Source organism: Pongo pygmaeus, chromosome 7 (assembly GCF_028885625.2).
Source record: "Pongo pygmaeus isolate AG05252 chromosome 7, NHGRI_mPonPyg2-v2.0_pri, whole genome shotgun sequence".
Classification (NCBI taxonomy): Eukaryota; Metazoa; Chordata; class Mammalia; order Primates; family Hominidae; genus Pongo; species Pongo pygmaeus.
In genome coordinates, this window is record NC_072380.2 from 15867429 (window position 1) to 15892746 (window position 25318).

At 36.8% G+C, this 25318-nt stretch overlaps 1 protein-coding gene across 1 annotated transcript in view; it reads left to right on the forward strand.

The window, feature by feature from the left end:
* Positions 1-6671, forward strand: part of TUSC3 (tumor suppressor candidate 3) — a 313790-nt gene extending 307119 nt beyond the window's left edge. The window contains exon 9 of the mRNA XM_054497897.2: positions 6109-6671. Within this exon, the coding sequence (XP_054353872.1) occupies positions 6109-6137 (29 nt within the window). The 3' untranslated portion in view covers positions 6138-6671. The remainder of the gene's footprint in view (positions 1-6108) is intronic.
* Positions 6672-25318: the final 18647 nt, after the last annotated feature.

Genomic DNA, 25318 nt, shown 5'->3' on the forward strand with positions numbered 1-25318 from the left:
GCTTCATAAGTGAAGGAGAAATAAAATACTTTACAGACAAGCAAATGCTGAGAGATTTTGTCACCACCAGGCCTGCCCTAAAAGAGCTCCTGAAGGAAGCGCTAAACATGGAAAGGCACAACCGGTACCAGCCACTGTAAAATCATACCGAAATGTAAAGAACATCGAGACTAGGAAGAGACTGCATCAACTAACGAGCAAAATATCCAGCTAACATCATAATGACAGGATCAAATTCACACATAACAATATTAACTTTAAATGTAAATGGACTAAATGCTCCAATTAAAAGACACAGACTGGCAAATTGGATAAAGACTCAAGACCCATCAGTGTGCTGTATTCAGGAAACCCATCTCACGTGCAGAGACACACATAGGCTCAAAATAAAAGGATGGAGGAAGATCTACCAAGCAAATGGAAAACAAAAAAAGGCAGGGGTTGCAATCCTAGTCTCTGATAAAACAGACTTTAAACCAACAAAGATCAAAAGAGACAAAGAAGGCCATTACATAATGGTAAAGGGATTAATTCAACAAGAAGAGCTAACTATCCTAAATATATATGCACCCAATACAGGAGCACCCAGATTCATAAAGCAAGTCCTGAGTGACCTACAAAGAGACTTAGACTCCCACACATTAATAATGGGAGACTTTAACACCCCACTATCAACATTAGACAGATCAACGAGACAAAGTCAACAAGGATACCCAGGAATTGAACTCAGCTCTGCACCAAGCGGACCTAATAGACATCTACAGAACTCTCCACCCCAAATCAACAGAATATACATTTTTTTCAGCACCACACCACACCTATTCCAAAATTGACCATATACTTGGAAGTAAAGCTCTCCTCAATAAATGTAAAAGAACAGAAATTGTAACAAACTGTCTCTCAGATCACAGTGCAATCAAGCTAGAACTCAGGATTAAGAATCTCACTCAAAACCGCTCAACTACGTGGAAACTGAACAACCTGCTCCTGAATGACTACTGGGTACATAACGAAATGAAGGCAGAAATAAAGATGTTCTTTGAAACCAACGAGAACCAAGACACAACATACCAGAATCTCTGGGATGCATTCAAAGCAGTGTGTAGAGGGAAATTTATAGCACTAAATGCCCACAAGAGAAAGCAGGAAAGATCCAAAATTGACACCCTAACATCACAATTAAAAGAACTAGAAAAGCAAGAGCAAACACATTCAAAAGCTAGCAGAAGGCAAGAAATAACTAAAATCAGAGCAGAACTGAAGGAAATAGAGACACAAAAAACCCTTCAAAAAATAAATGAATCCAGGAGCTGGTTTTTTGAAAGGATCAACAAAATTGATAGACCGCTAGCAAGATTAATAAAGAAAAAAAGAGAGAAGAATCAAATAGATGCAATAAAAAATGATAAAGGGGATATCACCACCGATCCCACAGAAATACAAACTACCATCAGAGAATATTACAAACACCTCTATGCAAATAAACTAGAAAATCTAGAAGAAATGGATAAATTCCTCAACACATACACCCTCCCAAGACTAAACCAGGAAGAAGTTGAATCTCTGAATAGACCAATAACAGGAGCTGAAATTGTGGCAATAATCAATAGCTTACCAACCAAAAAAAGTCCAGGTCCAGATGGATTCACAGCCGAATTCTACCAGAGGTGCAAGGAGGAGCTGGTACCATTCCTTCTGAAACTATTCCAATCAATAGAAAAAGAGGGAATCCTCCCTAACTCATTTTATGAGGCCAGCATCATCCTGATACCAAAGCCTGGCAGAGACACAACAAAAAAAGAGAATTTTAGACCAATATCCTTGATGGACATTGATGCAAAAATCCTCAATAAAATACTGGCAAACAGAATCCAGCAGCACATCAAAAAGCTTATCCACCATGATCAAGTGGGCTTCATCCCTGGGATGCAAGGCTGGTTCAATATACGCAAATCCATAAATGTAATCCAGCATATAAACAGAACGAAAGACAAAAACCACATGATTATCTCAATAGATGCAGAAAAGGCCTTTGACAAAATTCAACAACCCTTCATGCTAAAAACTCTCAATAAATTAGGAATTGATGGGACGTATCTCAAAATAATAAGAGCTATTTATGACAAACCCACAGCCAATATCATACTGAATGGGCAAAAACTGGAAGCATTCCCTTTGAAAACTGGCACAAGACAGGGATGCCCTCTCTCACCACTTCTATTCAACATAGTGTTGGAAGTTCTGGCCAGGGCAGTTAGGCAGGAGAAGGAAATAAAGGGTATTCAATTAGGAAAAGAGGAAGTCAAATTGTCCCTGTTTGCAGATGACATGATAGTATATCTAGAAAACCCCATTGTCTCAGCCCAAAATCTCCTTAAGCTGATAAGCAACTTCAGCAAAGTCTCAGGATACAAAATCAATGTTCAAAAATCACAAGCATTCTTATACATCAATAACAGACAAACAGAGAGCCAAATCATGAGTGAACTCCCATTCACAATTGCTTCAAAGAGAATAAAATACCTAGGAATCCAACTTACAAGGGATGTGAAAGACCTCTTCAAGGAGAACTACAAACCACTGCTCAAGGAAATAAAAGAGGATACAAACAAATGGAAGAACATTCCATGCTCATGGGTAGGAAGAATCAATATCATGAAAATGGCCATCCTTCCCAAGGTAATTTACAGATTCAATGCCATCCCCATCAAGCTACCAATGACTTTCTTCACAGAATTGGAAAAAACTACTTTAAAGTTCATATGGAACCAAAAAAGAGCCCGCATCGCCAAGTCAATCCTAAGCCAAAAGAACAAAGCTGGAGGCATCACACTACCTGACTTCAAACTATACTACAAGGCTACAGTAACCAAAACAGCATGGTACTGGTACCAAAACAGAGATATAGATCAATGGAACCGAACAGAGCCGTCAGAAATAATGCCACATATCTACAAGTATCTGATCTTTGGCAAACCTGACAAAAACAAGAAATGGGGAAAGGATTCCCTATTTAATAAATGGTGCTGGGAAAACTGGCTAGCCATATGTAGAAAGCTGAAACTGGATCCCTTCCTTACACCTTATACAAAAATCAATTCAAGATGGATTAAAGACTTAAATGTTAGACCTAAAACTATAAAAACCCTAGAAGAAAACCTAGGCATTACCATTCAGGACATAGGCATGGGCAAGGACTTCATGTCTAAAACATCAAAAGCAATGGCAACAAAAGCCAAAATTGACAAATGGGATCTAATTAAACTCAAGAGCTTCTGCATAGCAAAAGAAACTACCATCAGAGTGAACAGGCAACCTACAAAATGGGAGAAACTTTTCACAACCTACTCATCTGACAAAGGGCTAATATCCAGAATCTACAATGAACTCCAACAAATTTACAAGAAAAAAACAAACAACCCCATCAAAAAGTGGGCGAAGGACATGAAGAGACACTTCTCAAAAGAAGACATTTATGCAGCCAAAAGACACATGAAAAAATGCTCATCATCACTGGCCATCAGAGAAATGCAAATCAAAACCACAATGAGATACCATCTCACACCAGTTAGAATGGCAATCATTAAAAAGTCAGGAAACAACAGGTGCTGGAGAGGATGTGGAGAAATAGGAACACTTTTATACTGTTGGTGGGACTGTAAACTAGTTCAACCCTTGTGGAAGTCAGTGTGGCGATTCCTCAGGGATCTAGAACTAGAAATTCCATTTGACCCAGCCATCCCATTACTGGGTATATACCCAAAGGACTATAAATCATGCTGCTATAAAGACACATGCACACGTATGTTTATTGCGGCATTATTCACAATAGCAAAGACTTGGAACCAACCCAAATGTCCAACAATGATAGACTGGATTAAGAAAATGTGGCACATATACACCATGGAATACTATGCAGCCATAAAAAATGATGAGTTCACGTCCTTTGTAGGGACATGGATGAAATTGGAAATCATCATTCTCAGTAAACTATCGCAAGAACAAAAAACCAAACACCGCATATTCTCACTCATAGGTGGGAATTGAACAATGAGAACACATGGACACAGGAAGGGGAACATCACACTCTGGGGACTGTTGTGGGGTGGGGGGAGGGGGGAGGGATAGCATTGGGAGATATACCTAATGCTAGATGACGAGTTGGTGGGTGCAGCGCACCAGCATGGCACATGTATACATATGTAACTTACCTGCACATTGCGCACATGTACCATAAAACCTAAAGTATAATAATAATAATAAAAGAAAATAAATAAATAAATAAAGCTGGCTGTGATGAAGCCGGGCTTTGCAGGGACCAGGGTAGTGCCTATCAGCTCAGTGACAATGCTTTCTGCCCAAGCACAGTGAACTGTTCCAATTTTGTGGCCTTCTGTTAGGTTGAAGCCTACAAAAAATAGCAAAGCATCTTGAAATGAGACTTTGTGTGGCTCACTCCAGTGCTGAGCTCCAGAGATCCGGAGCATCACTCTCAAAGTGGCCAAGGAAAATAAGACAAGGGAAGTTGCAATAAAGAAACCTGAGTGCTTAGAGCATTCTGTCCAAGTTGTTTTCCACTAAAGGTAACATTTGATACCACTCGTCTTCGACTTCCTCTGTCTCCTCGGGGGCCCCTATTTCTACACCTGCTATCTTGGTCCAATTGTAGCTCTGACAGTGATTTATCAAACTCTTACATCTTGTTTATCCTTTTTTTTTTTTTTGCCATAGCTTGTTTTTCGAACATTAAATCTCTGAAATGTCCAATTTAACTTGCCTTTCCCAATAAGGTTTATGGTGCTCTAAGACTATGAACATAGATACTAAATCACTTAGTTTTATGTAACATTAGTATCCATATAAAAGGTTATTTCATTCAGAAATGTTGTGGCAGCATCTTTAACCTCAAAGTAAGTATTTGTTCTCAGTACATCTGTCCATTTTAGGTTTGTTCTCCCATAGTTGCTTGTATAAATGGCTATTCCAATTTAGTTATATTATTCACTATACAATAAATTTTACTTGCGGACATTCATATAATCATTTTCTGTTTATTTAACTCACAAGTACTATTTTCCTACTAACATATTTATTGCTGAAATACTGTTTTGATTTGCTTCTCATATATTCAGCCCTATCACTTTGTGCAAATGTTCTCTCTTCTCATCTCTGTCCCCTATTTCTATTCAGTAGCCATAAGCTATTGTTGGCTTTTTAAAGGTTCTATTTGTCCACCCTAAATTGCCAATCAACATTAATTAAAAGAATAAAATGAAACAATTTAGAAAGGAATGGGCGAGGTGATGATGACCAACTAATTTTAACTCAAAGATGCCATAAAAAGAATTTCAAACAAAAATCTTAATGATATTGAAACCAAAAAAATGAATTTGTTATATATTGTGAACAACGTAAAAGGCCACATAATCTTTGGAAGCGATCACTTTCATTTCTAGCTTCTATGAATTGAAACCTCCTTGAAATTCCTATTCTCTATGTTTCTATTATTATCAAATACTGCTCCCCTACACTGAGGAAGCTCTTTCCTTTCTGAGAACTGAGAGGTGGTAAGCATATGCTTCACTATATTCTAGGTCTTCATTTTAGTGGGGATGGTAGGTTTGCTGATTAGTTCTAGTGAACAGGTGTAACATGTCTAAGTCAATGGATGATGCTTGTAGGAAGGTAACACCTTAATGGGAGCTCAACATTAATAATCTAAAAATATGTTTCATCATCTGGCCTTCAAAATAGTTTCACTTTTGACTTATCTATTTTGACCAAAGCCTTGTTATTTTTCCAGTTCCCATTGTGAAAATAATAACAATAATTTATTCAACACATTATTTATTGAGCATCTTTTATAGGTGCCAGGGATACATCAATGAAAAAAGCAGACAATAGTCCCTGGTCTTAAGAATCTTACATTCTAGAGAAAAAGGGACAATGTACGATAGGTAATTATTTTATGTAAAGTATAATGATGTGATGATAATATTGAGCAATTTACGATAAAATTATGGTGAATTATTTACCTGCATTACATTGTTTAATCCTCACACATATAGAGAAAACTGCAAGGTGTGAACAGTTATTCTCATTTTACAGATGAAGCAGCTCTGATTAGAGAAGTTTAAATAACTTGACCAAGACATGGGACATGTGAGCATCATGGGGAGGGACTGAACCTTAATTGCTCTGACTTCAGATCCTGAGATTCTAACGATGGTACTCCATTGCTGCTCAGATCAAGGTTAATGACATCTTCATTTCTACATTTCTCTGACATGTTGTATCGACTCTTCATTTTGCTGTTAGCATTCCAGTATAAGCTTTCTGGTTGCTTCCTCACTGCATGCTGATACGATTTGGCTGTATCTTCACCCACATCTCATTTTGAATTGTAGCTCCCATAATTCCCACGTGTTGTAGGAGGGACCCAGTGGGAGATAACTGAATCATTGGGGAGGTTTCCCCCACACTGTTCTCCTGGTAGTGGGTAAGCCTCCTGCGACCTGATAGTTTTATAAGGGGAAATCCCTTTTGCTTGGATCTCATTGTTCTCTTGTCTGCTGCCATATGAGATGTGCCTTTTGCCTTCCACCATGATTATGAGGCCTCCCCAGCCACGTGGGACTGTGAGTCCATTAAACCTCTTTTTCATTATAAATCACCCAGTCTAGGCTATGTCTTTATCATCAACATGAAAATGGACTAATACACATGCATTTCTAGCATTTCCTGCGTCTGATGTAGTCACTTTATTACAATGAGAAGTGACATTCTCTTTGAGAACACAATGAGAGAAATTTATAATTTATGCAGATTTTGTTAACTTTCTACTGTACACACATTGTCTTTCGAAACCTTCATCTTGGCATTCAACGGTCTCTTCAATGTCACCTCAATGTACTTTCCCAATCTCATCTTTAAAAATCACCAATTCAGAATGTTCATTCAACATTTACCATTTTCAATCCTCTCAAATAGAGCATGAAAATCCTGCCTCTTGGGTCTGTTTCACATAGATAGAATTCCTTTATTTGAAACCTAGTTTACCATTGCTCCATAAGAACATTTTTGACCATTCTGGTTCACATTGATTTTGCAGTCTCTGTTGTCCTGAAGTTTATCATGTAACTCATTTCATATTGTGACATGCTTTGCAAGACATCATTTTAAGAATACTAATTTCCAAAATTTTATGTCAGGATTAATAATTCCCAGAACTTTGTAAAATTTTAGGCACAACGCGCATGTATGCAATGACAGCCTGAATAGCAGACAGCCATAGGGTTGCCCTCTTTGCTCATCAGCACAACCACTTCTCAAATTTCTTGACGGTGCTCTCTTCCTAACCTCTATACCTCCATTTTCCTTTAAATATGTGATAATTTATGCTTCCACTTCATCTCTGCCTTACTTTCCTTGGATCTGACTACCTAACATTCTCATTTCTCATCTTGCTCCAGCACTGGTCCAAGGAAGGTGTGCTCTGGCCTTGCAGGTGGTGATAAGGGATAAGGGAGGGGAAAATCCAAGCCTTTATCTAGCTCTTCCTTATCCTACACCTCTGTCGTTGATTCTCTATTTCCAGTAATGATCCCAGACTTGCCCTGTCTGCTTTCCCTCTTTCTCCTGACCCAAGGCTCAATAACGCACTGTGGTTTACCATACCAAACTTGACAGCCCAAATTTTACTTTTGTTTGCCATTTAAGAGAACAGTGAAAATTTATCTTTAAGAATCCATGTGTAACCTTGTTTTTGTCTACTCTGTCAATGGAGAGATCAACATTTGTTTCGGTATTGACTGAAATGGTGAGATGCAAAGGTGATAATGTGTACTAAATGCTAACAATATGCCAAACAATATTTTAGGAATTGTATAGGTATTGGCTCAATAATCACTATAATCTGAGGAAATGGGTGTTGTAATTATTTCTATTTTATTTTAATTTTTTATTATTATACTTTAAGTTCTAGAGTACATGTGTACAACATGCAGGTTTATTACGTATGCATACATGTGCCATGTTGGTGTGCTGCACCCATTAACTCATCATTTGCATTAGGTGTATCTTCTAATGCTATCCCTCCCCCATCCTCCCACCCCACGACAGGCCCCAGTGCGTGATGTTCCCCTTCCTGTGTCCAAGTGTTCTCATTGTTCAATTCCCACCTGTGAGTGAGAACATGCTCAGTTTGGTTTTTTGTCTCTGCCATAGTTTGCTGAGAATGATGGTTTCCAGCTTCATCCATGTCCCTACAAAAGACATGAACTCATCCTTTTTTATGGCTGTATAGTATTCCATGGTGTATATGTGCCACATTTTCTTAATCCAGTCTATCATTGATGGACATTTGGGTTGGTTCCAAGTCTTTGCTATTGTGAATAGTGCCGCAATAATTATTTCTATTTTATAGATGTAGAACCTGAGGCATAGAATTAAGAAACTTGTCCCAAATTATACAAATATTAAGCAAAAAAAATTGATCGTTGCTCTTCACCCTGCTGGAGTCCTTGCCTCAGGCCAGAAGAGTTATCATCAGAGCCAGGCAGGAGACAGCCCTTCTGTGTTGAAAAAAGTGCTCTCTAGCCAGGCATGGTGGCTCATGCTGGTAATTCTTACACTTTGGGAGAATGAGGCAGGAGGATCGTTTGAGGCCAGGAGTTCGAGACCAGCCTGAGCAACAAAGAGAGACCAGATCACTACAAAAAAAAAAAAAGTTAAAAAATTAGCTGGGCATGGTGACACATACCTGTAGTCCCAGCTACTCAGGAGGCTGAAGTGGGAGAACTGCTTAAGCCCAGGAGTTTGAGGACGCAGTGAGCTATGATCATGTCACTGCACTTCAGCCTGGGAGACAGAGCAAGACCCTGACTCTAAAAAAATGAACAAATTTTAAAAAATTCTTTAAATGCCCCCATGTGTTACCCATGTTAGATTGTGTTTCTAGGACTCTTTGTCTACACACTTTATTTCAGGTAATTTATGGACCAACAAAATGTATTCTTTTGTTACAAGTCTATGGGAAATTCCTTTGCATTCTAACCAAACATTTAAAAGATAAAGTCAGCAATGCCTATGTTTCTTCCATCACATTACAGAACTCTAAACATAGCAGATGTTGGGAGAACCTTGCTGGGTGCCTACTGGATTCGACTGAGAGATACCTCGTGATTTAAGTTCACTTTCCTCTGCCCCCCTTTACCTCAACCACCATTTCACAAACAGATGCCAGCACTTACTAAGCAGTCAAGAGGGAGGCTGCTCTCACCATCCCAAGAAAGATGAACAATAAACATGTGTATTTGAGATTCTGAAATCTTCCTCAAGCTGCTGCACAGAAAACACTCCTTACTGGTGAGGTTTCATTCAAGCTGGTGTATTCCAGTCTCCTTTCATTTAGTGCCTAAGACTTTCATTTAGTGTCCGAGACTAAATGAGACTGCCCTATTGGGCAGGAGAAGTGGAAGAAGAACAAGAGAACAAGTAAAAACCAGCCTTCTCTTTGCACAGCTCTAATTGTTCAGCCCTTTATTTTAGGATATAAAAGTATAAATTTATTTTAAATTATTTTCCTGACCTTTTGCTCAAGTAGTTAACAAACGATTAAATAGTAATCTAAAAACAAATGTTATAGTAAGAAAATAAAAAGATGCAATGAAGGACCTTGAAACAAACAATAAGGTAGCCATTCCTGTTTTTTAGAAAGGAAAAACACTTTTATTCATACACATTCATAACTGCCTAAATGATTACTTTTTCATAAATATAACAGTGAGAATGAGAAAACATCAAATTACTTTTCTTGGAATTTGCATAAGCAAAAGAAAAGATGTATAATGCAGTTTTACTCCTGAACAAAATGTCCCTCATTAATAGAGTAATAGATCATATTAATGCTACTTTTATAAAGAGAAATGGACATGGACAAATTTAGCACAAATTTTCCCAATGAATAAAAAAGGCAAATAATAGTATACAGTCATATTTTTCCATTTATTGCTACACATGATCTTTATTTAAAGTAATCACACCATTATAATTATGTAAGGATTGCACAAATATCACCTTAGAATAAATGAGATGGTTTTAAACGCCAACATGGGAACAGATTGCACACTCCCCTTCTTGGTTTTACATGGTCTGATACAAATTTCTGTGGCATTTTTAGATAGATCAGAAGAAAATTTAATCTGGTATTTACACTGACCTTACACTGACTCTCTACACAGTCTGCATTCACAGGGCGGCAGAGTGAATTTGTGATGTAAAAGTCCCTGCCTGCTCCTCCTGCCTTGGTCCAAGAGAAAAGATGTACCCAACACTCTCATCCTTGGTTCTTGGATCCCACTGAATGGAACTGGCTCAAGGAAATCCTTCTGATTTAGCTTAAAATATAAATTATTTGAAAAGGATTGATGCTATTGAACCACTTCAGTTTCCCTAATGTTATATGAGAACCCAAAGGCAAAAATTGTTCAGCAGGGTCCACAGATTGATTTATGTGCAAGATTTATTTTCCTGCTTCAACTTGAAGAGGACTTCCAAGCAGGCTGCAAGCCAGAGAACAACCAGGTGCAAGGGAAGCTCACATTCTTTTACTTGACAGACTACTTCATCAGTAAACATAGGAAACAATTGTTCCTACCAAATGTCCTTGAATCAGAATAAGCTGCTTCATGGATCAAAATGTCCCTTTCCTCTGTCTCTCTGAATCCCAGACTTTTAACCTTTGAAGGTGCTTTGTGAGCTTTGAATCTGTGGTTTCCACCTAAGTTGGTGATTAAAACAAAAGAATACCAACATTCCCTTCATGATAAACTAAAAATCATTATTAAGAAAGAAAAAATTAAAGGATTATTCAAAACGACTTCCAAATGTATTTGCCATTAGCAGTTCTATTATTTTTTGATAACTGCCTTAAGTATGGATTTGTAGAATTTTTGCTGTAATGAGGGAGTGTAATACAGTAGAATGAAAATACTTTGAAATCTAACATTTTCTGGGTTCTGTTGTTTAGTAGCTACCAGTAGCTATATAATCTTGAACAAGGTGCTTAATCTTTCCAATCCTTATCTAAATCATCTGAAAGCGTATAGCAACACATTGCTCCTCATTAGATGACAAAGGTATATTGGCTTCAGACACTCAAGGTGGTATTGATTTTTATATATTCACGCATGGTCCTTTGGTTTTATGATGACAAATGTGTGCCACTGGAATAAAGTCTATTCAGCAGAGATTTTATTTATTTATTTTTTAGAAGAGTACATAGAAACTTAGAAGGCTGGTGATGGGATTGACAAAGGACAATTTATTTATCATCAGATTTTACAGATTCACTGCAGTCTTGGTCTCTTCACACGTGGGTTTCACTGCTGCTTTGGAGACAATATGGTGCCAAGGTCCTGGGAAGAGGCTTTCAGTCAGACTTCCCTGCTTTCAATTCTAGTTATGCCCTTGCCATTTATTTCATCTCTGTCACTTTCAAATTATTTTTGTGCTTAAATGATGCTTTTCTCTCTGTAGCACTGTGAGAGATAATAGTGCGTTTACGTGGACACCGTGGGGTTTAAAACTGATGATGTATATGCAGTGTCTGTTTCTGTCACACTTCTCCTTTTCCTTTCCAGTTTTCTGATGGCCAGGAGAAAGCTGTGTCTGGGATGAAAGTCACTGCATTGAAAAATCTCCCTTCTGGCTACAACTGACACATTTCAGCATGCTCTGGGCCGTGCCCTTAGCAGATATTCTGAGACCTCCCAACTGAGCGGCTTTGTGTAAACTTGCCTTGCTCACTGCTGATTAGAACACCTAATAAAATCCAGAAGGCTTGAGGAATTAGCCAGTCACAGTATTTGTTGGTATAAGAATTTTGGGGGAAACTGCAGCAATTATCTCAAAAACCCCCAGAGATCTAAACACTGTTCCTAGAATACGGTAACTTACAATTTATTATATCTAGAATATCTTTGTAGTAATTTGGCTTTCAGGAAGTGCTCTCACACTAGAAGGCAGCTAGAATTAGATGCCAAAGACAAAATAACAAAACAGGATTTTACGAAGGTAGAATTTTCTCCAATGTCCTCACCCCTAACCCAGGAGGAAGAAGCGCCTCTATCCTGTGTATTCTATATATCAACAGGGCCCTGCTCAGTGTGTGCTACTCATATCATGCACTGGTTTTGTTTGCATGCCTGTTACTTGCAAGGTGCTTGAGGTCAGTGCCATATTCACTTCTCTATTCCCACAGCCTAGCATATAAAAAGTTTTTACAGATCATGTATGGCGGCTCACACCTGCCCTTCCAACACTTTGGGAGACTGAGGAAGGAGGATCGCTTGAGGCCAGGAGTTCAAGACCAGCCCTGGCAATCTAATGAGATCCCATCTCTACAAAAAACATTTTAAAAATAAATAAGTTTTTACAACAAAATGAATGGATGGATAACCATAAAGACTGCAAATTTGAGAGGCATTATTTAGGCCATTTTTGTTACCATTTAGGACATTGATAGCAGTGTATTAAAAGTCAAGAAGCGAGAAAGTATACTTTTTCAAATAGTACTTCTCAGGACAACAAAATTTTCTCTTTCAGATTCTTTCAGAAACTAAAATTCTATGACATGGGTATTGCTGGGTTTCACTTCATTTCTCCCTAGGTGGTCTTTATTAACTGAAGAGTGATCAGAAATCAGTTTTGCTTTCTCTGTCATTGGCCCTTATCTGCTGTCTCCTGCGTTCCTCTCCATACTCACATCCAACATGAAGACTTGCCCGTAACTGACATCCTCGTCAAGACTCTTTGTCAATCATTTTATTCCTTTCTGTGGGTAAAACTCAGACCTCTTTGCAAGAATAGATTTTCGTCCCCAAGGGTTCTTTTGTGTAAGAACTCAGGGTTATTAGTTACTGGCAAAGTGAACATATCTCACGAAACAAGTGTTTTTATTTTTTATTTTTTTGCTTGTTTGAGACAAACAGCCTAAAGCGAGATTTAATAAAGAATATTTTGTTAGTTTAGTTTGGAACCAGTTCTTAAGAAAACAAACAAACAAAACAAAACAAAAAACAACTAACCTGCATCTCCCCTGCCCCTATGCCTCCCCTTCCATTATCAAATGGCAAAGCGTTTGATTTTCGTCCTGTTTCATCAAAACTCTTGCAGTTGATCACACTAGGTATTCATAGGAGTCAACTTCTGGTTTAATTATTTTGATTCACCTTCTTAGAAAGGGAAGATGGAGTAGGTGTGCGGGCTGAGCACATTGGAAGGCATAGAAGCGAGCATACTTCAAGAATTTCCCCTCCCACAATAATAATAGGCTTTTTCAAGCAGTGGGATTTGAGCCTTTTACAAATTACCATTGTCCATTTATTTAACAACTATCATAGTAAATCCAAATAAAGTGCCTAAAATGTGCTGCTTTTACTTTTGTTAATCATGGAAAATTGTTCTCTTATTAAATTAGATCTCTTTTGCTCCTCCCCTGCTCTTGAGCACTCATATTTCAATTACTTCAATCATTATTTTGTACAGAAATAGAAACTACTCATCAAAAGCTGGACGTAACTTCTTTGTTACTCTCACTCATTACTTTTTTTTTTTTTGAGATGGAGTCTCGCTCTGTTGCCCAGGCTGGAGTGTAGTGGCGCGATCTCGGCTCACTGCAAGCTCCGCCTCCCGGGTTCACACCATTCTCCTGCCTCAGCCTCCCGAGTAGCTGGGACTACAGGCGCCCACCACCACACCCGGCTAACTTTTTGTATTTCTAGTAGAGACGGGGTTTCACTGTGTTAGCCAGGATGGTCTCGATCTTCTGACCTCATGATCCACCCGCCTCAGCCTCCCAAAGTGCTGGGATTACAGGCGTGAGCCACCGCGCCCGGCCTACTCTCACTCATTACTTTTATAAGGGCACAGATGACACTCTATTTCAAGAGCGGTTTGATTTTTATGAAAATGATTAATTCATATTTAATCAAGTTGGTATATTAGTATTTTAAAACTATGAAATTGTCTAAGCTCAGATTAGAGTGAACTAGCTGTTCAAACAAACAGCTCCCAAAACTTTAGTGTGTTAGGCGCATGGTTTATTTCTAGTTCACATACAACTGAATATAAGCAAGCAAAATCTAAAAGGGAGAAAATGTAAAGATCTTTTAGGCTACAATATATTTGACCAGGAAAGAAAGCTTGTCTTCTATTCAACGTTTGATTAATAGTTATTTACATACTTTTTTTTTTTTTTTTTTTGCTATAGTAGAATAAATAATCAGGCTCAACCTGAATAATAAAAACTCACTAATGTTTTACAAATATTAGGTCAAGATGAAAATTATACATATCCTTACGTATTATTCCACCTTCTACTTTATTATCATAAGAGAATTCATTGGTAGCTAGTGTTCTCCTTACAGACAAATATAGCATCTATTTTTCATGCTTCTTTCTTGAGGACATAACTTATAATTTGAAACTGAACATTTGGTCTGTGCAAACTTTATTTGTAGAAATATTTCCATGGTCAAAATGAAATTTTCAACTTTAAGAAGCTGAGGCAGGAAGATCACTTAAGCCCAGGAGTTTGAGACCAGCCTGGGCAACATAGTGAGACGCTATCTCTACAAAAAAATGTAAAAAACACTTTGGGGTCGTGGCATGTGCCTGCATTCCCAGCTACTAAGGAGGCTGAGATGGGAGGATTGCTTGAGCCCAGGAGGTCGATTCTGCAGTGAGCCATGATCACACTGCTGTACTCCAGAGAGGGTGACAGAGAAAACCTTGTCTCCAATTAAGTGAATAAATAAATTTTTTGTATTTAGGGTTAGAGTAGATCAAAATCTCACATTTCTATTCTCTCAGATTTAAGGATGAGAATGTGTCTTACCTGGAAGGCTATTTAGTATAGTCAATGAGTTTTTCTTGGCAATGTATCGGTTGACAATTTTTCCACTCAAATGGTAACAGTAAGGGGATGGGATGTTGGCAGAAGAAATATACTATTACAAATGTGCTCACAGAATAAAATACAGTTGTGAAAACGTGGATGGAAAAACAGTGACTGCCTATTACTGATCTTTATACTCAAAGCAGAAACTACTGTGTTGATAGAAATTTGGATTGGGCTTCAATTTTCTACTTCAAAGGATTCCATGGTTGGGTTTAAGTTTACCATGCTATTTATTTTCTCTTTGTCTCACCTGCTCCTTTTCTCATTTATTCTTCCTTTCCTAACTTCTTGTAGATTAAACAAGTATTTTATAGTATTCTTGGATTTTTTTTTTCCTTAGCTATTCCTCTGTTTCTTTTTTACATTTTTGATAGTTTCTTTAGTGCTTAAAGTATGCCTCCTCAATTTATTATAATCCACTGTAAAAACTTTACCACAGGCTGGGCGCAGTGGCTCTTGCCTATAATTCCAGCACTTTGGGAGGCTGAGGGGGGCAGATCACTTGAGGTCACGAGTTCGAGACCAGCCTCTCCAACATGGTGAAACCCCGTCTGTACTAAAAATACAAAAATTAGCCAGGCATGGTGGTGGGTGCCTGTAATCCCAGCTCCTCAGGAGGCTGAGGCAGGAGAATTACTTGAACCTGGGAGGCAGAGGTTGCAGTGAGCCTAGACGGCGCCACTGCACTCTGGCCTGGGCGACAGAGTGAGACTCCGTCTCAAAAAACAAAACAAAACAAAAAAACACTTTACTACAGTATAATTTTATTTACTCCTTTTTTTGTTTGTCCTATTTAGTATTTAATTTCAATATATAGTATAAACCTTGTTATTTATTATTTTTTGCTTCAAACAGTTAATAATAGTCTTTTAAAGAAGCATACACACGCACACACATTTTACATTTATCAACATATTTGCGACTTCAGGTGCTCTTCATTTATTTGTGAAGATATAGACTTCCATCATCATTTATCTTTAGCCTGAAGAGTTTTCTTTAGTATTATGTGAGAAATTCTTCTGTCAGAAATTCTCTCAGCTTTTGTTTTATTTGTAGTTTCAAAGAATAATTTTGCTGGACATAGAAATCTAAGTTAATAGTGTTTTTTAGCACATTAAAAATGGCACCTTATTATGTTTTTTGGTTTCCACTGTTTTTTATGAGAATTAAGAAGTCAGCTTTTATTTTTAATACTTTCACTTGAATTTAGCAATGTGACTTTATTCTCTGGCTGCTTTTAACATTTTCTCTTAACTTTTAAAATTTTTTGTTTCAACAGGTTGACTCTGATATACCTAGATATGATTTTCATTGTATTTGTCCTGCATCAAGTTCACTGGACTTTGGGAATCTGTAGATTGATGCCAGTATTAACTTTGTAAAAAAACAAACAACAACAACAAAAAACTCAATCATTCCCTTTTGTCTATTCCTTTTGTTCCATTCTTTATCTCTTCTCCTAGGATTCCGATGTTAATCTACATATATTATCCCACGTGTCTCTGATGCTCTGTTCTATTCATTATTTTTTCTCTCTTGTTTAGATAGTTTCAATTCACTGATCATTCCTTTTACTATGTTTAATCTGCTTCTACAGAAGGCTGATTAACTTTATTTAATTTCAATAAACTTTATATTTCAAAAATTGAAATTTTCAGTTCTATTATCATTTAGTTCTTTATAAATGTCCTTTTTCCTGAACAATTCCACAACTATTGATCATTTTATGTATCTTTTCTTCTAAACTTATTAATGTATTTTGATAGTATTTTTAAAGCCCTAGTTTGGGACTTTGGGATATAAGCACCACTATATCCCTCTCTGCCTCTTAGCTCCCTCCCTAGTCAGTCATGGTTTATTTAACAAAATATGCTCTGTGGGAGATTTGGAAAGTTGGGATGATTAATTTTGCATTTGGGGATATTTCATATTTTAATTCCTCATGATAAGCCACATGTTCATTAAAAATTCAATTGTGTTATCTTTGTGCTAACAAAGCCTTCCTGCCTTTGAGAAGATTGCTTTTCTGCCCTCCCATAAACAAACAAGGCTGTGGCCCCCACAAATGTGAACAACTGCTTGTTCTCTTATTTAACAAGGCCTCATTCCTCTCTGAAATTTAGTTCATTTTGAACTTCTTTTCATCTACAGCTTTTAGATAGCTTTAGTGGGAAAAAATGATGATTTAGTTTACCCAGTTTTTTCTTGTTACGGAAAGAACAACCCTGTTTCATTGCTTTCTACATTCTTACTAGAAATGGAACACAGTCATTCAGGTTTTAAAGACATTAAATCTCTATGACCTTACTCTAAATTGTTTTCAAGACAAGCCTGTTAAATGTCTATTTTTCAACCCTGCCTAAGAATTTTCAAAAATATCTGGAATAGCAAATATTCTTTCTTAAAATTGAGTCTGTACTTTTTCAGAAAGTTGGAAGCAGGTAGAGCCCTTCTGAATTTTTCAGAGATGAAGGGGCCTATATGTGTACATGAGGCCTGTCCTTAAATCATGTAAAACCCTCAAAATTTTCACATTATCTCAAGAGATTGACAGGCTTTAGGTAGTTTAATATACAGCCAAGAAAAACATTTTGTGTTCCTTTTCAAGAACCACGTAGGCAAAACTATTTCCATTGCATACTTAAGTTGGCTAAAACATTGGGAAGATAAAAGATTTTTTAGCAGCTAGTAACTGTGGGATATTGTAGAATTGTTTCCTTCAGAACTCTTTTAAATTGATAGTGAGATGGTTTGATTTTTTGAAATATTAATATTGCCTTTCTTCAGGTAATAGACTCTCAATTATTACTGCTTAGCTTCTCAGCAACCAGTTTCTATTTTTTTCTCCCTGTTTCATTTGTTTTAATTTATTTCATCCTTTAAATATTCCATGGGGTAGGGTGGAGGTGAGGAAAGGTAGGGAACCTATTTAAAATATTGCTTTATTTTTTAGTGTGCTAATATAAATATTTCCCAAGATTATACTATATGAATGATTTTTGAGGACTTGATTAGTCAATTAAAATATAAATAAGTAGGTATATTTTTCAGAGCCTCAAATGTAAATAAATTTTTAAAAATGTAAGATACATTTTTAAAAGCCCCAAAAGTCAAACTTTATAAAAGTTCTTGTGGATAATGTTATATTTGTTTTTTATTACTTAGTAGAAGAAATTAAATTGATTATAGAAGACAGAAGAAACTCACTTCACAAATACACCAGAAATGTACATGTGTGTTATCAAATTAACCAGTCCACAGACTACAAAATAATAAAGCAGCTGGAAGTAGATTAAGGAAAAAAGAACATCACCTAGAAATTACAGACTCCGAGAAAAATTCTTCAATGACATCTCCTCTGGATATAGTAAATGAATGACCTTTCATTGCCTTTCATTGGGGAGGAGCTGTGTGTTTGTATTTGTACACAGAAGAGTTGAATCATGATAAATGAGTTTGGAATCACATGTGTGAAAAGAAAAGCCTATCTCTTTTGAACATCTAAGAAGTAAACAATACAAGATAATATTTAGGATTGCCCATTCAGCTCACATTTCTCTGAAAATTATATCCCCTCCCCCCAACCTGGGAAGCAGGTACCAATAGCTATGCTTGTGTTATCTTACTGATTTCTCAGATAATACTTTTTGCGACTGAAGTAGACACAAGGTGAGTTAATCAGATTCTTTCAAAAGGAAGTTTGAATTGAGAGGCGTAGAAATTCAGAACAATGAATGATGTTAATAGCAGAACGATAAAGTGAACCTAGGTTTCTGCCCCTGAGATTCCAGACAGTATATTTTCAATAAAATATATTTTTGTTTGTTTAAGCTAGATTGATGTGGTTTTCTGTGTTATACAACCAAGAGAACCAAGCCAAAGATCCCTAGCTTAAAATCAGTTTGAAATCCTCTTGAGTATCTCTTCCATTTTTTAGACTAATGAACTGAGACTTGAAGAGTTTTATGCAATTGCACAAAGTTACAAAACTATCTGAAGGGCAGATATCTGACTGTAAGCTTGTTGTAATACCCATAATACATTTTCAAGTTAATATCTTTATATGGTGAAAGAAAAAATAAAACATATTTGCTTTATGAGTGAGGGCCTAAAAGTAACAGAGGCATTAAATGATTTAATGCCACCTGGAAAAGAAATTAACATTGGTTAGACACCTATTATGTATTAGATCCACGAAGCTCAAAGGTCCTCAAATAGATTCTAGCCAAAAAGGTCCTCTCTGGGGCACATTATAATCAAACTGTCAAAAGTCAGAGGCAAAGAATTGTAAAAGCAGCAAGAAAAAACATCGGGTCATATAAAAGGAAGCCCACATTAGACTACCGACAGATTTCCCAGTAGGAACCTTGCAGAACCAGAGAGAATAGGATGATATTTTCAAGGTGCTGAAAGAAAAAATATTCTAGCAAAGAATACTGTGCCTAGCAAAGCTATTCTTCAGAAAGGAAGGCATAATAAAGTCCTTCTCATACAAGCGAAATCTGAGGGAATTCATCACCACTAGACTGGTCTTCCAAGAAATGTTTAAGAGGGCACTACAATTGGAAGTGAAAAGATAATCACTATCATGCTAACATATGAAAGTATAAAACTTGCTAGTAGAGAAAAATTCATAATGAAACCAGGATGCTCCAGTACTGTAATGGTGCAACTTATCTTTCAAATCTCTAGTATGAAAGTTAAAAGTCAAAATGTCAAAAATAACACAGCTATAATTAGATAGTTAAGGAATACACATAATATACAAAGAGGTAAATTAAAGCAGAAAAATATAAATTGTGGGGCAAAGGAAAGAAAATAGTTCAGAGTATCTTTACAGGAGCACAGCTAAATTGTTATTGGCCTAAAATATTAAAATAGTCTATTATAACTACGACGTTTTTATTATTATTTTGAGATGGAGTCTTGCTCTGTCACCCAGGCTGGAGTGCAGTGGTGCAATCTCATCTCAGTGCAACGTCCGCCTCTTGGATTCAAACGATTCTCCTGCCTCAGCCTCCCGAGTAGCTGGGACTACTGGTACATGCCACTATTCCCGGCTGATGTTGGCCACGCTGGTCTTGAGCTCCTGACCTCAGGTGATCCGCCCGCCTTGGCTTTCCAAAGTGCTCGGACTACAGGCATGAGCCATTGCACCTGGCTATTATAACTACAAGATTCTTTATGTTAGCCCCACGGTAACCACAAGAAATAAACTGCAGCAGACACACAGAAAGAGAAAGGAGTCAAAACTTAGTACCACAGAAAATCATCAAACCACAAAGGTAAACAACAAGGGAGGATGAAAGCAACAAAGAGTCCACCAAACAGTCAGAAAATGACTAATAAAATGGCAGGAATAATAACCTTGAACGTAAATGGATTAAATTATCAAATTAAAAGCTACGGAATGGCTGAATGGATAGAAACAAAAACAAGACCTAACTAAATGCTATCTACAAGAGACTCATTTCACTTATAAGAACACATATAAACTGAAAATGAAGAAATGGCAAAAGATAGTCCATGCTAATGGAAACAAAAAATGAGCAGGAGTAGATATGCTTATATCCGCAAAAACAGATTTTAAGTCAAAAACTGTAAAAAGAGATAAAAAGGGTCATTAATGATGAAAGTATTTATTCAGCATGAGAATGCAACAATTGTAAATATATATGCACCCAACACGGAAGCACTCAAATATATAAAGCAAATAGCAGTAGATCTAAAGGGAGAGTCCAATACAACAATACTCCTAAATAACCAATGGGTTAATGCAGAAATTAAAAGGAAAATTTTAAAATTTCAGATTTGATCCAGCAGTCCCACTACCAGGTATCTACGCAGAGGGAAAAATGTTATTATATGAAAAAGATACTTGCACATGCATGTTTGTAGCAGCACAATTTGCAACTGCAAAAATGTGGAACCAACTCAAATGCCCATCAATCAGCAAGTGAATAAAGACACTGTGGTACATCTATATACAATGGAATACTACTCAGCCATAAAAAGGAATGAATTAATGGCATTCACAGCAACCTGGATGAGATTGGAGACTATTTTTCTCAGTGAGACTAACTCAGGAATGGAAAACCAAACATCGTATGTTCTTATTCATAAGTGGGAGCTAAGCTATGAGAATGCAAAGGCATAAGAATGACACGATGGACTTAGGGGACCCAGGGGAAAGGGTGGGAAGGGGCTGAGGGATAAAAGACTACAAATAGGGTGCAATGTTAACTGCTTGGGTGATGAGTGCACCAAAATCTCACAAATCACCACTAGAGAACTTACTCATGTAACCAAACTCCCCCTGTTCCCCAATAACCTATGGAAATAAAAAATTTTAAATAAATAAGAATAAAAACAAAATGAAAATGGAAGCTCAACATACTAAAACCTATGGAATATAGTAAAATAATTTCTAAGAGAGGAGTATATAGAAATAAATTACTATATCAAAAAGGTAGAATGATCTCAAACAGCCTAATGTGAGACCCAAGACTATAAAACTACTACAAGTTAAAATAGGGAAAATGCTTCATGACACTGGATTGGGCAACATATTTTTGGACAAGACCTCAAAGGCAAAGATGACAAAAGCAAAGACTGACAAGTGGGATTACATCAAACGAAAAAGCTCCTGTACACCAAAGGAAATAATTAACAGTGAAGGGACAATTTAAAAAGTGGGAAAAATATTTGCAAACTATTTAACTGATTAGGGGTTCACAGCCAGAATATATAAGGAACTCAAACAACTCCATAAAAATATCTGATTAAAAATAGGCAAAATATCTTAATAGGTATTTCTTAAGAGAACACATAAAAATGGCCAACAGGTATATGAAAAAATATTCAACATCACTAATTATCAAGGAAGTGAAAATCAAAAACACAATGAGATATCATTTCACTTTAGCTAGAATGATTATTTCCAAAAGACAAAAGATAACTAGTGTTGGTAGGAATGTAAATTAGTACAGCTATTATGGAAAATAGTATGGAAGTTCTTCAAAAAACTCAAAGTAGAACTACCATATTATTCAGCAATTCCACTACCAGGTATATATCCAAAGGAAAGGAAATCTGTATGTTGTAGACATATCTGCACTTGCATGTTTATGGCAAAAGCCAAGACAGGGACTCAAGCTAAGTGTCCAGCAATTAATGAATAAAGAAAAGGTGGTATATACACACAGTGGAATACTATTTAGCCATAAAAAACAATAAAATTATGTCATTTGTCCATGACAAATGTCCATAACATAATGAAAGACATTATGTTAAGTGAAATAAGCCAGATACAGAAAAGCAAATAGTATATGTTCTCACTCATATATAGAATCTTAAAAAATTCATCTCATAGAAGCAGTGAATAGAAAAGTGGCTACCAAAGACTGGAGAAGATAAGGAGGAGGAGGGGATGAGGGAGGTTGGTCAATGGGTGCAAAGTCACAATTATAAAGGAATTATAAGTTCTGGTGTCCTATTGCATGGTAGGATGACTAAAGTAGATGATAAGGTACTATATATTTCAAAATAGCTAGAAGAGAGGATTTTGAAGTTTCCCACCACAAAGAAATGACAAATGTTTTAGGTGATGGATATGCTAATTACCCAGATTTGAATATTAGTCAATATATACATGTATCAAAACATGACATTATACCACCTAAATATGTACAATCATTATGTATCAATTAAAATAAAAAATAAAGAAAGAAAAGCAGTAAGAACAGCCACAAACATTATGAAAATCAACCTTCTTAGAACTTTGGAAATTAATGAAAACTTTGTAGCTAATCATAGAGCATTTATACAAGAAATGAAGTTGAATTGCAGTAAGAACATAGTATTTTAACCTGGCCTGCTCCCACTCCTCTCTTCTCAGCTCGGACGCTGGGGAAACCACCAGCCTTGAAACAATGGTAGCTGTGAAACCAGGAGCCTACTAACCACTGACTGGGATAGAATAGGTTTGGAGCTCCCCAGAATGCCCATGTGAAAAAATTTGTTATAATTTTCCCTGTGGCAGCTCTCTGGAGAGGCTCAAACTCTTATTTGATCAGACTCAGAGCTCACTCTGTGTGAACAGTTCTATCTTGAGAGCATTTGTCAGAAATAGTAGCAATCGTTTATTTCATATTATAGCTGCCTGAGGCAGTGATATCAATTGCAGTTAACAAGAGACTGACCAAAAAGAGAAAACTCAGGAATGATATTTTCATAGGGACTTTGAGAAGCTCTGACTTATTGTTAAGAATATGTCAACACATACCCAAAACACACACACACACACACACACACACAAACACTGTGGGCTATGGCAAAGCCTGGAGGAAGGTTTACCAATTCAGAGCACTTAAGTAAATCTCTGTCTGATCATCATTAGCTAAATCCCAAGCTAACTGACCAGAGATTTCATTAACTGTGTACAAAAAATGTAGACTTTACAGATTTATTCCAGGAAAGTCACCAAGCAAATAAACAGCAGCAATGACAACAAAACATGGTGGGGAGAAGTAGGATTCTGATTTCTGTTTATCTTATTTTAAATGTCCACTTCTCTACAAAAAAATATGAGGCACATAAGGAAACAGAAAACTATGGCTCATACATAGAAAGAAAATAGCAGTCAATATAACTTTTTTCTGAGCAGACAAAGACATTGCATTTACTAGATAACGACTTTAACAGCTATTATTCAGACCTAAACATAACTGTGGTAAGTTCAGAGAACTAAACTTAACTGTGATGGTTAATACTGTGTGTCAACTTGATTGGATTGAAGGATACAAAGTATTGATCCCAGGTGTGTCTGTGACAGTGTGGCCAAAGGAGATTAACATTTGAGTCTGTGGTCTGGGAAAGACAGACCCACCCTTAATCTGGGTGGCCACAATCTAATCAGCTGCCAGTGTGGCTAGAATGTAAGCAGGCAGAAAAGTGTGAAAACAGAGACTAGTCTAGCCTCCCAGCCTACATCTTTCTCCCATACTGGATGCTTCCTGCTCTTCAACATCGAACTCCAAGTTCAGTTTTGCAACTCGAACTGGCTCTCCTTGCTCCTCAACCTGCAAACGGCCTATTGTGGGACTTTGTAATCATGTGAGTTAATATTTAATAAACTTCCCTTTATATATACCTATTCCATTAGTTCTGCCCCTCTAGAGAACCCTAATATGTTAACCGTGCCTAAAAATATGAGAATCATGTCCCACCAAGAAGAGCATAGCAATAAAGAGATAGAAATTATACACATTAATAAAAACAAAATAGAAACTCTGGAGTTGAAAAGGATTATAATAGAAATTTTTAATAATCACTAGAAGGTCTTATTATGGATTAAACTATGCCCTCCACCAAATTCGTATGTTACAGTCTTTAACCCTGGTATCTCAGAATATGACTTTCTTTGGAGACAGGGTCTTTACAAAGGTATCAAGTTAAACAAAGGTTATTCAGGTAAGCCTTAAACCAATAGGACTAATGTTTTTATAAGAAGTGGAAATGTAGAGACAGACACACACATAGACAACCACACGGGAACATAAAAGCAGATATCAGGGTGGCATGTACATAAGCTAAGAAACACTGAAGATTGCTGATAAACCACCGGAAAAGACAGGCATAGAACAGACTCTTTCTAACAGCCCTCAGAAAGAACTAAACACTCTGCCAACATCTTGATTTCAGACTCTTGGTCTCCAGAATTATGAGACAATAAATATTTGTTGTCTAAGTCACCCATTTTATGGTACTTAGTAATGGCAGTCCTAGCAAGCTCATACAGGGCTCAACAGCAGATCTGAGGAAACCAAAGAAATATTCAGCTAACTTGAAGTTCAGCTGAAATTACCTAGTCTGAGAAACAATAAGAAATAAAGAATAAAGAAAACATAAACAAGACTTTACAGTCCTATGGGTCACCATCAAGCATACCCAAATATACATAATGGAGTTTAAAGAGGGAAGAACAGAAAGAAAAAGACAAAAAACAGTATTTCAAGAATTAACGGCCTCAAACTCCCTAAATTTAATAAGCCATCTTTATACATTCATGAAGCTCAATGAAATCTAAGGAGGATAAACTCGAAGATATCTACAAAAAGACAGAAAGTCATGCTGTCCAAAGGCAAAGATATAATCATAAAATCAGCAAGAGAAAAGTGACTCGCCACATAAAAGAGATCCTCAATAAGATTTATAACTCACCATCCATCAGAAACTATAGAGGCTAAAAGGAATTGGGAAAATATACTCAAAGAAACATTGGGAAATAATTGGGAAATATACTGAAAGAAAATGAATGTCAACTGACAGTTCTATATGCAGCAAAACTATGCTTCA